Source organism: Heptranchias perlo, unplaced genomic scaffold (assembly GCF_035084215.1).
Source record: "Heptranchias perlo isolate sHepPer1 unplaced genomic scaffold, sHepPer1.hap1 HAP1_SCAFFOLD_43, whole genome shotgun sequence".
NCBI lineage: Eukaryota > Metazoa > Chordata > Chondrichthyes > Hexanchiformes > Hexanchidae > Heptranchias > Heptranchias perlo.
This window is the reverse complement of record NW_027139442.1, coordinates 2,252,180-2,266,378: the sequence shown is the minus strand read 5'-3', so window position 1 is coordinate 2,266,378 and position 14,199 is coordinate 2,252,180. Positions and strand designations below refer to the sequence as shown.

At 42.2% G+C, this 14,199-nt stretch overlaps 1 protein-coding gene and 1 long non-coding RNA gene across 2 annotated transcripts; both read right to left on the bottom strand.

The window, feature by feature from the left end:
- Positions 1-2,954: 2,954 nt before the first annotated feature.
- Positions 2,955-3,402, bottom strand: LOC137312440 (histone H2B type 1-B-like). Its single transcript, XM_067978997.1, has one exon. It carries the CDS (start codon positions 3,400-3,402, stop codon positions 3,028-3,030), a length of 375 nt encoding a protein of 124 aa, XP_067835098.1. The 3' UTR covers positions 2,955-3,027.
- Positions 3,403-8,482: 5,080 nt separating this feature from the next.
- On the bottom strand, positions 8,483-13,587 carry LOC137312657 (uncharacterized). Its single transcript, XR_010960777.1, has 3 exons — positions 13,509-13,587; positions 13,059-13,145; positions 8,483-8,890 (listed from the first exon to the last, which is right to left on the bottom strand). It is a non-coding gene; the product is annotated as an uncharacterized lncRNA (long non-coding RNA).
- Between the last annotated feature and the right edge of the window lie 612 nt (positions 13,588-14,199).

Here is a 14,199-nt window from a genome sequence, read left to right as displayed (position 1 = left end):
TGAGAAAGGCACATTATCGGAGAGGCCGGGGAGGAGTGTTTGAATGACAGACAGAGCATGAAGTGCGGGAGGGGAGGAGACTGGCTCAGAATGACGGACAAGCGGACGTGGAACTTCAAGCTCCGCCTCCAGGAATTAGTTACCGTTCTGTCTAAAATTTTCACCAGCAACAAATGCGGAACATAAATTCAGACACAATCCTTACAGACTCCGGCTTAATATTCAAGGATATCTCGGAAAAAAAGGCGGAAAGTAAAATTTAAATTGAATAAATGAGTCCCACTACAGATCCAATACAATCTCCATCGTAACAGAATCAATCAGTGCCGCGACGGAACCGTTGGAAGAGGGAGTTTTAGTTTTCAGATTTGTAGCTGACAGGAGGCGCCCAATAGTTCAATAAACATCAATCGGTGTTGAAGGCAATCTGTACCTTTCCGTGCTTGGGTCAGTATGGGACTGGATAGAATCAGGCACTGGGATGAATGGAGAATGATCCTGTGTGGCGACTGGATAGATTCAGGTCCTGGGATGGACAGAGACAGTTCCTGTGTGGGTACAATGTGTTTATTAGAGCTGAAAACATTGGGAACTGGACAGATTCAGGGAACCGAATGAACAGACCCAGGTCTTGTGTGGGGACTGGATAGATTCTGGTATTGGATGGACAGACCCAGGTCCTGTGTGGGGACTGGATAGATTCAGGGACCGGGATGGTGACAGATCTTCCGTGGGACTGGTTAGATTCATGGACATGGATGGATGGAGATTGGTCATGTGTGGCTATTATGAATTGAATTAGAGCTGGAGTCAGTGTGAAACTGGATAGATTCAGGGACCGGGATGGACAGACCCAGGTCCTGTCGAGGGATTGGATAGATTCAGGGAATGGGATAGACAGACCCAGATCCTGTATGGGGACTGGATAGATTCAGGGGCCTGGATGGACAGACCCAGGTCCTGTATCGAGACTGGATAGATTCAGGGACCGGGATGGACAGACCCAGGTCCTGTGTGAGGACTGGATAGATTCAGGGACCGGGATGGACAGACCCAGGTCCTGTGTGCGGACTGGATAGATTCCGGGACCGGGATGGACAGAGACTAGTCCCTGGTCACTGTGTGGTCCGAAATATGACCGTTCGTAACCTTTGTGTCCAATCTGACCCTGAGATGAGCGTCCGACCACATATCCGCTCCATCACCAAGACCTAATTCCACCTTTGAAACATCGCGCGTCTCCGCCCCTGCCTCAGCTCCTCTGGTGCTGAAACCCTCATCCATTCCCTTGATACCTCCAGACTTTGCTATTCCAATGCTCTCCTGGTCAGCCTCCGATCTTCCGCCCTCTGTGAACATGAATTTCTCCAAATCTCCGTTGCCCTATTCGAACTCCCACCAACTCCCGTTCACCTGTCACCCATGTGCTCGGTGACTTACATTGGCTCCCATTACTTTAACCGCTGTAGTAATGTAATATATTAACGTAGACCGGGGACACCTGTGATCAATAGGTCAGTCTCTTCAGACAGTAACCAGCCCTTTCACAGATACAGTGGGTGGCTCTGAAAAGAGCCTTTGGTTTTATCAGATTAAATCTTGGCCGATTTACTTGCTCTTGGAGCTCACATTGCTGGTTTTCTTCGGCAGCAGCACGGCCTGGATATTCGGCAGCACCCCGCCCTGAGCGATGGTCACCCGTCCCAGCAGCTTGTTGAGCTCCTCGTCGTTGCGGATGGCCAGCTGCAGGTGTCTGGGGATGATACGGGTCTTCTTATTGTCGCGGGCCGCGTTGCCGGCCAACTCGAGGATTTCAGCCGTCAGATACTCGAGCACAGCAGCCAGATATACCGGGGCTCCGGCACCCACACGTTCAGCGTAGTTCCCCTTTCGCAGGAGCCTGTGAACACGGCCCACAGGGAACTGCAGTCCGGCCCGGGATGAGCGAGACTTGGCCTTGGCCCGAGTTTTACCGCCGGTTTTTCCTCTTCCAGACATTTCCACAATCTCACAAACACTTTCGCAAAGAATGAAGAAATCCTCCCGCACTCGCCCTTCTTGTACCTTCTGGAGGAGTACAGTGGGGACAATTGTGATTGGTCCATCTGTCCTCACTCTCATTGGTTCAACGAACAGTCCAATCAGAGAGACGTTTTATTCACCAATCAATAGCCGGCAATGCGAAAAAGGCGGAAAATACCGAACTGAACCGTTTTTTTGAAATTTGGAAAGCCCGCCAATATATTTGTAACACCAGAAGCGGATTTAGTAAATAATGTCGCGTAAAGACAAAGGTTTAAAAATCTCTCTCCTTTTACTCTGTTATTCCACGTTTTCCGTCACAACTTCCAGAATCTTTTACATTCCAGTTAGAAGTCGCTTCATTCTCCGTTCGCTTTCAATCCGGCGGGAATAAAGCCCCATTTTGTAACGGGACAGATTCCAGCTCAATCTTTGTAATAGTAACAAACCACGGATTGTGGATTGATCCCTGTTCACAGGAGCTGCAGCGCGATCGAAACCGGAGCCGAGACTCCTGGTGTAAGAAGTCGAACAGTTATAGAGTCTTTAGACTATTCTGTACTCGGTGTGAAGTCCCTTTCAGCGTTGCTGCATTTCAAAGGATTGCGGTTCTGAAAGTGATATTCCGGAATAATGAACAAATAAACGTGAAAAGGAGAAAGAAATGACTGAACTCTAATCCACCGCCTTAAGACGGCTCTGAAGGGGCAGATGCGGAGGAAGGGGCGGAATATGAACGGGAATGAGAGGATCAGGGACACGATTTTTGTTCTTGGGAATAAATAAAAAGCGACGCACAGATTATACCTGGCAGTGATTATGAGAATCTTCCAGATTTCAAGAGAAATTACAAAAGCAGAAGTTATATAGAGACAGTTAGTATCAAACTATCGACAGTAAAATGAGTCCATGCAGAAGTGTCGGTACAGCGTCTTCAGAGAGACTGTGGGTGGCTCTTAAAAGAGCCTTTTTGTTTAAGTTTCTTTTTCAGTTGATTGTGGAGTTTTACTTGGAGCTGGTGTATTTGGTCACCGCCTTTGTCCCTTCCGACACGGCGTGTTTGGCCAGTTCCCCGGGCAGCAGCAGGCGCACGGCGGTCTGGATCTCCCGGGAGCTGATGGTGTGGCGTTTATTATAATGGGCCAGGCGGGAAGCCTCACTCGCGATGCGCTCGAAAATATCGTTCACAAAGGAGTTCATGATGCTCATGGCCTTGGAGGAGATGCCGGTGTCGGGGTGAACCTGCTTCATCACTTTGTAGACGTAGATGGAGTAACTCTCCTTCCTCGACTTTCTCCGCTTCTTGCCGCGCTTGGCTGGTGCTTTACTCAAGTTTTTCTTGGCGCCCTTCTTGGGAGCTGCTTTCTTGTCCTCAGGCATTTTCAAACTCAATTTCAGACTCAGAAATGATTCAAATCTGCTCCGAGCTCGGGTTAAATCGGCAGCCCGACAGCCCTATGGTAATGAGGGATGGGGGAAGGCATGTTGTGATTGGCTCATTGGGAGTGATGCTCTGTCAACGTTTCCTTTCACTCTCTGATTGGTTTCTTCAGATATCCAATCTGATTTAATAGCTGCCACCAATCACAAACACGCTCACACTTCACGTTGTCCGGTTTCAGCAATTTGTTCCGAACTGTTGCAGTTCTGCTTCCGGCCAGTAGATGTCCCCAAACCCCGGGTCATTGAAGTTTGCAGATGAGAGAGGGACAGAAGATAAACTCATTCTTCACATTATATTGCAAGAGTGGGATTTCGAAAAACTCCGAATGGAGAACATTTTGTTAGACCAAACATTCGTTGTAATGCTGTATTAAATGCTTGTAATTAATTTAGGGTGTACAGCCTATAGTGAGGAAGAATCTAACAAAATTCAAGAAGACTTCAATAAGCTTGCTGAAAGGCGATGTAAATGGCCATTGAATTTCCATAAAGAAAGTTGTGAGGTGGTGCATTTTGCTCGGGGGAATAAGGAGGCCACGTACTGCTTGGAAAATACGATTCTAAATGGGGTAGAAGAGCAAAGGGGTTTAGGGGTACAGATTGACAAATCATTAAAAGTAGCAACACAGGTTGATAAGGCCATAGAAAGAAAACACAGAGGTTTATTTCTAGAGGAATAGAATTGAAAAGCAGATAAGTTATGTTGCACTGTAATTTAAACTTTCATACCTTCTGTCAAACTGTTAAACCTTCCCTTTCTGAAATCCGTGCTAACTATTCTTTATTATATTTTCGGTTTCTAGATGTTTTTCTATTGCTTTGTTGAGTAAAAGATTCCATGATTATTCCTACCACCGACCTTTAGTTAACTGGTCTATAGTTCCCCGGACTTGTTCTATCTCCTGTTTTAAGTCATAAGAATGCTATTAACTTTCATCTAGCCCTCTGGTATTATTCCTTTTTGTGATTATTTTTTTCCTATATATGTAACAGTGCCTCTGCTATCTCTTCCTTTGCTTCACTTAATATGTGCGGATGTAATCCAACTGGACCAGAGTTTAACCACCCTTTCCACTTAAATGTCTTGATATCTTTATTGACCTCTTCCTCTAATATGAAATTCACCCTGTTAATCTCCCGGGTAAATACTGAGGCAAAGTAATAATTCAATATTTCTGCCATTTCGCTGACATTACCTGTGAGTTTATCTTGTGAATCCCTGAGTGGCACTCAAGATATTCTGATATTCTTTCTGTTATTTTTGTGTCTGTAGAATAATTTACTATTTATTTTTACATTCCTTGATAATTTGATTTCGTGGTTCCTGTTTGCTTCCCTAATTGTTTTTGTGACTTCTTCCAAACCTCTTCCTAACGCTTTTGTCATCCTGTTTTTTAATATCTATGAATGAGAAATTCCACCAGCTTGTTTTGTCTGTTCAGGGGCTGATGTTTGGGAACTATTTATTGTCTTTGATTAAAATGCCAGAAACCCAAAGGGAGCAATTCAGTCCGAAATTCCACAGAAACACACTATTTCTACCTCCGAGTGAAATAAGGCGCTATAATGGTGAGTATAGCTGCCTTCCAAACAGTTAATTCCAACAGGTTTGAATCCCAGCACGCTGAATTCAGAAACACCAAGTCTGGAACCGAATTTGATGATGTTCAGAGCGATAATTTTTCCAAACGGGTCTAATTTATATAAAAAATACTTTTAGAATTCATTTCTGCCCCCATAACGTTGAATTTAACTTTGTCCCTTGGTATTATTATTTGTCCTGACCTGTATCGTGGATACGAGACACAATTGCCCACATTCAGTGAAATTAATTGATTTTCTGAAGTTTTTCCCTCTGCTGATTCCCGTTCCTTATTTAAGTTATATCGGATTAAACGTTCTGAACTATAGAAGGGTCATAGTCCTGAACCGTTAACCCGAGATTCAATTCTCCACAGATGCTGCCGGACCTGCTGAATCTCTCCAGCAGTTTCATTTTTATTTTTTTCTATATTTTATCCCTTTCACTTTTGACGGTCGCCATTAAAACTTCCAGCTTTGTGCTCAGTTTTTATTTGTGTTTTATTTCGATTTATTTGAATTAATCTAAATCGTGTCCTGAGAAATCAGAAAGAAATATTGCGCAATGTCGAGTGAAATATAATGTGGAAATTGATAACTTTTCAATGAGCGAAACAAAAACTTTATTATGAATCAATTGTCTTCATTTTTCAATGTGAAATATGAAAAAATACGAGAGTAGAAGTTACAGAGAGAAACTATTTCCTCACATTGCACTTTGTCCTGTTTCTGTCACAATGATGTGAATTTGTTCCAATCTGCTACAGTTCTCCCTTACGGCCAGTAGATGTCAGACTCTATATTCATTCTGTATCTGTCAGTCTCCAGTACTGTATGTGAGTGTGAGATTAATTCTCTATCCGTCAGTTACTGGTACTGTATGTGAGTGTGAGATTAATTCTCTATCCGTCAGTGTCTGGTACTGTGTGTGAGTGTGGAATTCATTGTGAATCTCTCAGTCTCCAGTACAGTCTGTGAGTGTGGGATTCATTCTGTATCTGTCAGCCTCTGGTACTGTGTGTGAGTTTGGGATTCATTCTGTCTCTGTCAGTCTCTGGTACAGTGTGAGAGTGTGAGATTCATTTTGTATCTGTCAGTCTCTGGTACTGCATGTGAGTGTGGGATTCATTCTGTATATATCAGTCTCTGGTACAGTGTGTGAGTGTGGGATTCATTCTCTATATGTGTGTCTCTGGTACTGTGTGTGAGTGTGGGATTCATTCTGTAGCTGTCAGCCTCTGGTACTGTGTGTGAGTGTGGGATTCATTCTGAATATGTCAGTCTCTGGTACTGTGTGTGAGTGTGGGATTCATTCTGAATATGTCAGTCTCTGGTACTGTGTGTGAGTGTGGGATTCATTCTGTATCTGTCAGCCTCTGGTACTGTGTGTGAGTGTGGGATTCATTCTGAATATGTCAGTCTCTGGTACTGTGTGTGAGTGTGGGATTCATTCTGTATCTGTCAGCCTCTGGTACTGTGTGTGAGTGTGTGATTCATTCTGAATATGTCAGTCTCTGGTACTGTGTGTGAGTGTGGGATTCATTCTGAATATATCAGTCTCTGGTACTGTGTGTGTGAATGTGGGACTCATTCTGAATCTGTCAGTCTCTGGTACTGTGTGTGAGTGTGGGATTCATTCTTTGTCTGTCAGTCTCTGGTTCTATCTGTGAGTGTGGGATTCATTCTGTGACTGTCAGTCTGATATTTTAGCTCAGTGTGGGATTCATTCTGTTACTCAGTCTCTGGGACAAAATGCAAGTCTAGATTCCTTCTGTATTCTTATATCAGGTTAAAGTGTGTTGCTTGAAACTGTATCTTTAATACATTAACGTATGCACAGTCCTTCGTCTTGCGTTAATTTGTAAATATGGATACACTTATGGATTTTGTTTTAATCAAACAATGTGTGAGTTTTGGTGTAGGATTACATCTTAATCTCTGTGAAGACCATTGTAAATGATAATGTACATTTCAATCTATTACAATGAAATTATTGGACTGGTATTTATTAAGTAGCTCAGTCTGGGCTGGTGGAATTGATACTTTATCTTTCAAGCTGACACTGTGTGATTTTCGGATGTGGATGTAAGGTGTAGCTCAGTCTGCATTAATGGGATTGATACTGTATCTTTCAGGCTGACACTGTGTGCTATACTTGGACTGGTGTTTAAGGAATAAATCAGTCTGCGCTCATGGAATTGATGCCGTACTTTCAGCATCAGCTTGAAGAGATTATTGGACTGGTATATAATGTGTAGCTTCGTCTACACTAATAGGATTCATACTGTATGTTTCAGAATGATAATAAACATACGAATTTTGGACTGTATACAATATGTAGCTCAGTCTGCACTAATGGAAGTGAAACTATGCCTTTCAGTTTGATACTGAATGTGATTTTTGGACTGTATATAATGTGTAGCTCAGTCTGCACGACTGGGATTCATATTGTATCTTTCAGCATGACCCTGAATGTTTTTTTTGGACTGTATACATTGTGTTGCTCAGCCTGCACAAATGAAATTGAGTCTGTATCTTTCAAGCTGGCACTGATTTTTATTTGAACTGGTATGCAATGTGTCGCTCAGTCTGCACTAATAGAATTGATTCTATCTCATTCAGTCTGATACTGTATGAGATTTTTGGACAGGTATCTAATGTGTACCTCTGTCTACAGTAAACAAATTGAGATTGTATCTTCCAGTACGTTACTGTATTCAAATTTTGCAAGATATCTAATGTGTAGCTCAATCTGCACTAATGGAATTGATAGTGTATGTTTCAACCTGACACTGTATACCAGTCCAGAAATCATATTCAATGTGTTGCTCAGAATGCAGTAAAGATATTGATACTCTGCCTTTCAGTTTGACACTGAATGTGATTTTTGGACAGGTATTTAATGTGTCGCTCAGTCCACACTAATGAGATTGATACTGTATCTTTCAGTCTGCTACTGTGTGAGATTTGTATACTGGTATGTATCGTTTAGCTCAGTCAGTACCAATCAAATCGAAACTGTATCTTTCAGTTTGAAAGTGAATGTCAGTGACAGGTATCTAATGTGCATTTCACTCTGTCCTGATGGAATTGATACTGTATCTTTCAATCTGACACTGAGATTTTTGGACTGGCATGTGATGTGTAGCTCAGTCTGCATTAATGGAATGGATACTGTGTCTTTCATTCTGATACGCTATGAGAATTTTGGATTGGTATCTAATGTGTAGCTCAGTCTGCAGTAAAGGAATTGAAACTGTACATTTCATTCTGATACTATGAGGTTTTTTTGGACAAATATGTGAGTCAAACATGGGTAACATCTGAACTGCTATCTAATTTGTATCTCAGTGTACACTATTGGCATGAATACTGCATCTTTAAACTCATAATGTGTGTGAGTTGTGGGCTGGTATTTAATTTGAATCTTGGGGTACACTATTGGGATTCATTCTGTACATAACAATCGGTACCATGTGTCAGTTCTATCGGGTATTTAATTTGTAGCTAAGGCTGAACTAATGTGAGATTAACACAGTGCCTTTCAATCTGATAGTGGGTGTGATTTTGGACTGGGAATTAATTAACTTCGGTCAGCGGTACTGAGTTGTTGTGAAATGGAAATTCCGTCTGTCTCTCCTGCTCTGTTTGACTGTTGGATTGGGATCAGTGTGGGATTGACTATTTCTGCTGTCTGAGACTGTGGGTCTGATGACTTGTCTGTGTCTCTGTGCTTTGTTTTTGATAATGTACATACTGTGTGTGAGAAAGAGCTGGCTGCACTGTTCCTTGTGCCTCGGGTGGAGGTAACATCACACTGATTCTGGGTCTTTCAAGGATTTGACTGTAGAAAGAGAAAGTATCTCTTGTAACTCAAGAACAGGTGAGGTAGAAAATACAAAAGTGATCAATTGAATCTCTGTTAGTAATCATTGTAATATCCACAAATGAAAACCAGCGATACAAACAGTGTCAGTGTCTGACTGCACTGCAGCACTCAGCTTCTGCACACCAGGGGTATTGGGTTATTTTACAACAATTTATTGAAATCTAGACACAACCCAACCCCTGCACTGATCCATGAATGGGACTACCCGATGGGGCAGGGACCTTTGTACAGGTCAGCTTTCTAATCGCCTCTCCCATGGGACTATCCGTTCAACCGAAACATAACAGCCGCTGTTTAAAATGTGTCCGTCACACTTTTCACCTGATGCCTCCAATGGATGCTCTCTGTCTAACTCCCCATATCCTTACTTTCCGGCACTATTTGCTTTTCAATAACAAACAATAAAGGTTAATGGGCAGGTTAAAAAAAATCAGATTTGAATCCTGCCACCAATCAAAAACACGCTCACACTGCACATTGTCCGGTTTCAGCAATTTGTTCCGAACTGTTGCAGTTCTGCATCCGGCCAGTAGATGTCCCCAAACCCCGGGTCATTGAAGTTTATGGAAGAGAGAGGGACAGAAGATAAACTCATTCTTCACATTATATTGCACGAGTGGGATTTAGAAAAACTGGAATGGAGACGAGCTACAAGTACATTTTGTTGGATCAAACACTACTTGTAATGCTGTGTTAAATTTCGGGAGTATTGTCTATACTGAGGATGACTGTGACAAAATCAGCTTGCTGAACGGCCGTGCAAATGTCCATTCAATTTCAATATAGAAAAGTGTGAGGTGCTACATTTTGCCAGGGGGAATAAGGAGGCCACGTACTGCTTGGAAAATAAGAATCTAAATGGGGTAGAGGAGCAATGTAAATCGTGTCCTGAGAAATCAGAGAGAAATACTGCGCAATGTACAGTGAAATATAATGGGGCAAAATCACAACTATCGAATGAGTAAAACAAAAACTTTATTATGAATGAATTGTCTTCATTTTTCACTGTCAAAATGCGCAAAAATACGAGATAGAAGTTACAGACAGAAACTTTCCTCACATTGCAGATTGTACTGTTTCTGTAACGACAGATCATGTGAATTTGTTCCTCTCTTTTACAGTTCTCGCTTACGTCCAGTAGAGGTCAGTCTCTGGTATTGTATGTGAGAGTGGTGTTTATTCTGTATCTGTCCGTCTCTGGTACTGTGCGTGAGTTTGGGATTCATTTTGTATCTATCAGTCTCAAGTACTGAGTGTGAGCATGGGGTATATTCTGCATCTGTCAGTCTCAGGTACTGTATATAAGTGATGGATTCATTCTCTATCTGTCAGTCTCTGGTGCTGTATGTGAGTGTGGGATACATTCAGTATCTGTCAGTCTCTGGTGCTTTCTGTGAGTGTGGGATACATTCTGTATCTGCCATTCTCTGCAACTTTATCTCAGTGTGGGATTCATTCTGTAATTCAGTCTCTGAAACAATGTACAAGTCTGGATTCATTCTGTATTCTTATTTCAGTTTACAGTATCGTATTTGAAACTGTAACTTTAATACTTTAAATCATATACAGTTCTTTGTCGAGTATTTAATTTGTAAATATGGATACACTTTTCGATTTTCTTTAATCAAACAACGTTTATGAGTTTTGGAGTGGGATTACATCTTAATCTCTGAACTCTATTGTGAATGATAATGTACCTTTCATTCTGTTCATGGTGAAATTACTGGACTGGTATGTAATGTGTAGCTCATTCTGCAATAATGGGATTAAGCCTGTATTTGAGTCTAACACTGTATGATATTTTTGGACTGGTGAGTAATATGTAGCTCATCCTGGAATAAAGGAATTGATACTGTATCCATCAGTCTGATATTGTATGAGATTTTTGGACTGGAATGTGAGGTGTAGCTCAGTCTGCACTAATGGAAGTGATACTGAATCTTTCAATGTGATACTGCATCAGATTTTTGGACTCGTATGTAACATGTAGCTCAGTCTGTGCTAATGGAATTGATATTATATCTTTGAGTCTGATATGGTAATAGATTCGTGGACTGCTCTATATTGTGTGGCTCAGTCTGCACTAATGAAATTGCTACTGTATCTTTCAGTCTAACATTGTATGAGATTTTTCGACTGGTATGTAATGTGTAGCTCCGTCTGTACCAATGGTATTGATACTGTATTTTTCATTATAATACTGTATGAATATTTAGCAATGTATATAATATGTAACTCAGTCTGCACCAGATCTTTCAATCTGACACTGAGATTTTTGGATTGGTATGTGATGTGCAACTCAGTCTGCAGTAACATGACTGTGAGATTCATTCTGTATCTGTCAATCGGTGGTACTGTGTGAGTGTGTGTGTGTGTGTGTGTGTGTGTGTGATTCATTCTGTATCTGTCATTCCCTGGTACTGTGTGTGAATGTAGAATTCATTCTGTACCTTGGGTCACTCTCTGGTACTGTGTGTGTGTGTGTGTGTGCTTCATTGTGTATCTGTCAGTCTCTGGCACTGCGTGATTGTGGGATTCCTTCCGTATTTCTCAAATCCTGGTAATGTGTGTGAGTGTGGGATTCATTCTGTATATGTATGTCCAAGGTACTGTGTGTGAGTGTGGAATTCATTATGTTCCTGCCAGTCTCTGGTACTGTCTGTGAGTGTGGGTTTCATTCTGTATATGTTCGTCTCTGGTATTGTCTGTGAGTGTGGGTTTCATTCGGTATCTGTCAATCTCTGGTATTGTATGTGAGTGTGGGATTCATTCTGTATATGTCAGTCTCTGTTACTGTGTGTGAGTGAGATTCAGTCTGTTCCTGCCAGTCTCTGGTACTGTGTGTGAGTGTGGGATTCATTCTGTATATGTCAGTCTCTGTTACTGTGTGTGAGTGAGATTCAGTCTGTTCCTGTCAGTTCCTGGTACTGTCTGCGAGTGTGGGTTTCATTCTGTATACACCTTCGCTGGTACTGTGCGTGTGTGTTGATTTATTTCCATATATTCAGTTTCTCATACTGTATGTTAGTTTGGGATTCATTCTGAATCTCAGTATCAGGTCGCTTGTATGAGTGTGGGATTCATACTTTATCTGTAAGTCTCTTGCGCTTTATGAGTGTGTGGGATGAACTCGGTATCTGTCAGTCCTTGTCACTGTATGTGAGTGTGGGATTCATTCTGTATCTGTCAGTCTTTGGTACTGTGTGAGAGATTGGGATTCCTTCTGCATCTGTCAGTCTCTGGTACGTTATGTGAGTGTGAGATTCATTCTGTATCTGCCTATAATTTTCTCTCAGATTATATTATTGCATTCAATGCTGTAGCTTTAATATCTTAATGTTTAAATAGTTTTTGTCATTATTTAAATGGAAAATATGGATACACTTTAGGATTTGATGCTGGAAGATTTCAATCAGATAATTTGTGCGCTTTTTGGACTATGATTAAATTGGTATCTCTGTGAACACAAATTTGAATGATAATGTATCTTTCAAACTGATGTGGTGATATGTTTGGACTGGTATGTAATGTGTAATTCAGTCGGTGCTAATAGAATTGAAACTGTATCTTTAAATCTCAAAATGAGTGTATTATAAACTGGTATCTAATTTGTTTCTCATGTTATGCTGTCACAGCATTTCTCAATCCAATTGTTTGTCTGAGAGTTTTGGACTGGTATGCAATTTATATCTCATGATGCACTATTCGAATCGAAACTACATGTATTAAACTCATACGTGTGTGAGAATTCTGGGCCAGTATTCAATTTGAATCTCGGGGTACATTATTGGGATTCATTCTGTACCTTTCCATTGGATTTCATGTGTGATTTCTGTCTGATATTTAATTCGTAGCTAATGTTCCTCTACTGTGAGATTGACAATCTGAAAGCGTGACTTTGGACTGGGTTTTTTGTATCTACCTTTTCGGGTAGATACTAGTAGATACTGAGTTAGGGCGAAATGGAAAAAGCGTCTGCCTCAACTGCTCTGTTTCCCTCTTGGATTGAAAATGTGTCTCCGAATCTTGGGATCAGTCTGAGACTGAATAATTGTGATGCCTGTGACTGTGGAACTGATGACCTGTCTGTGTCTCTGTGCTCTGTGAGTGATAATGTACCTACCGTGTGTGAGAAGGAGCTGGCTGCACTGTTCCTTGTGCCTCGGGTGGAGGAAACATCACATTTATTCTTGGCCCTTCAATTATTTGCCTGTTGGAAGAAAAAGTAACTGTTGTAACTCCAGAACCAGAGAGGAAGATAATACAAAGGTGATCAGTTTAATCTCTCTGTTAATGATCATTATGAAAACCAGCCATACAAACAGTGTCAGTGTCTGAATCCACTGCAGTAATGAAGCACTCAGCTTCTGCATACCAGGTGTGTTGGGCTGTTTTAGAACAATTTAGTGACATCCAGACACAACCCAACCTCTGCACTGATCCATGAATGGGACGACCCGATGGGGCGGGGACCTATGCACACGTCAGGTTTCTAATCCCCTCTCCCAGAGGACGAAACATTCAACCGAAAGCAAACAGCCGTTGTTTAAATTGTGTCCTTCACACTTCTCACCTGGTGACTGCAACAGACGCTCTTTGTATAACTCCCCACATCCTCACTGTCCGGCTCTGGTTCCACTCTTCACTGTCCAATAACAATAAACAGGGTGAGACTGGAACGAAACCAGGACCATTCACTACTGGTTTGGGGAGAGAAAGCAGCAATGATTTTAAATAGCAGTTTCTTCCCATTCTGTCTCCCTTACCCTGGACACATCCTGCACAAACACAGCCCGAGAATGACCTCTCCCTTCCCCCTCTCACTCCATGTTCCGGGACCAGTTCCTGATCCACTCCGCCTCTTACAAAACAGTCCCCGGACTCCCCCTGCCCTTCCCCCGGACTCAATGCCGATCTCTGAGCCCATCTGCGGACACGGTCCCGAAGCGATGAGCTGCTGTAACGAGGCTGCTCTTTGCTCCCTTCCCCCGGGGGCCGTGATCTCTCCATTCCCGGCTGTTTTAAACCATCTTCTTCCGCTCACTGAGGGAATGTCGCCCACAGGCCGAGCTGGGGGAGGGGATCGCGCATGCGCTCTTCTGCTCACCAATTATCAGCTATGGGGGCGGGGCTGAGTCACGCATGCGCAGATATCTGTTTTAATTCCCAATACAAAAATCGATGGAAACTTTCCCCAATTGGAATTTTTCAGAGTCTGAGCAAAGGAAGTGGGTCTGGGGGAAAGGTCAGAGGGAATGGGGTCC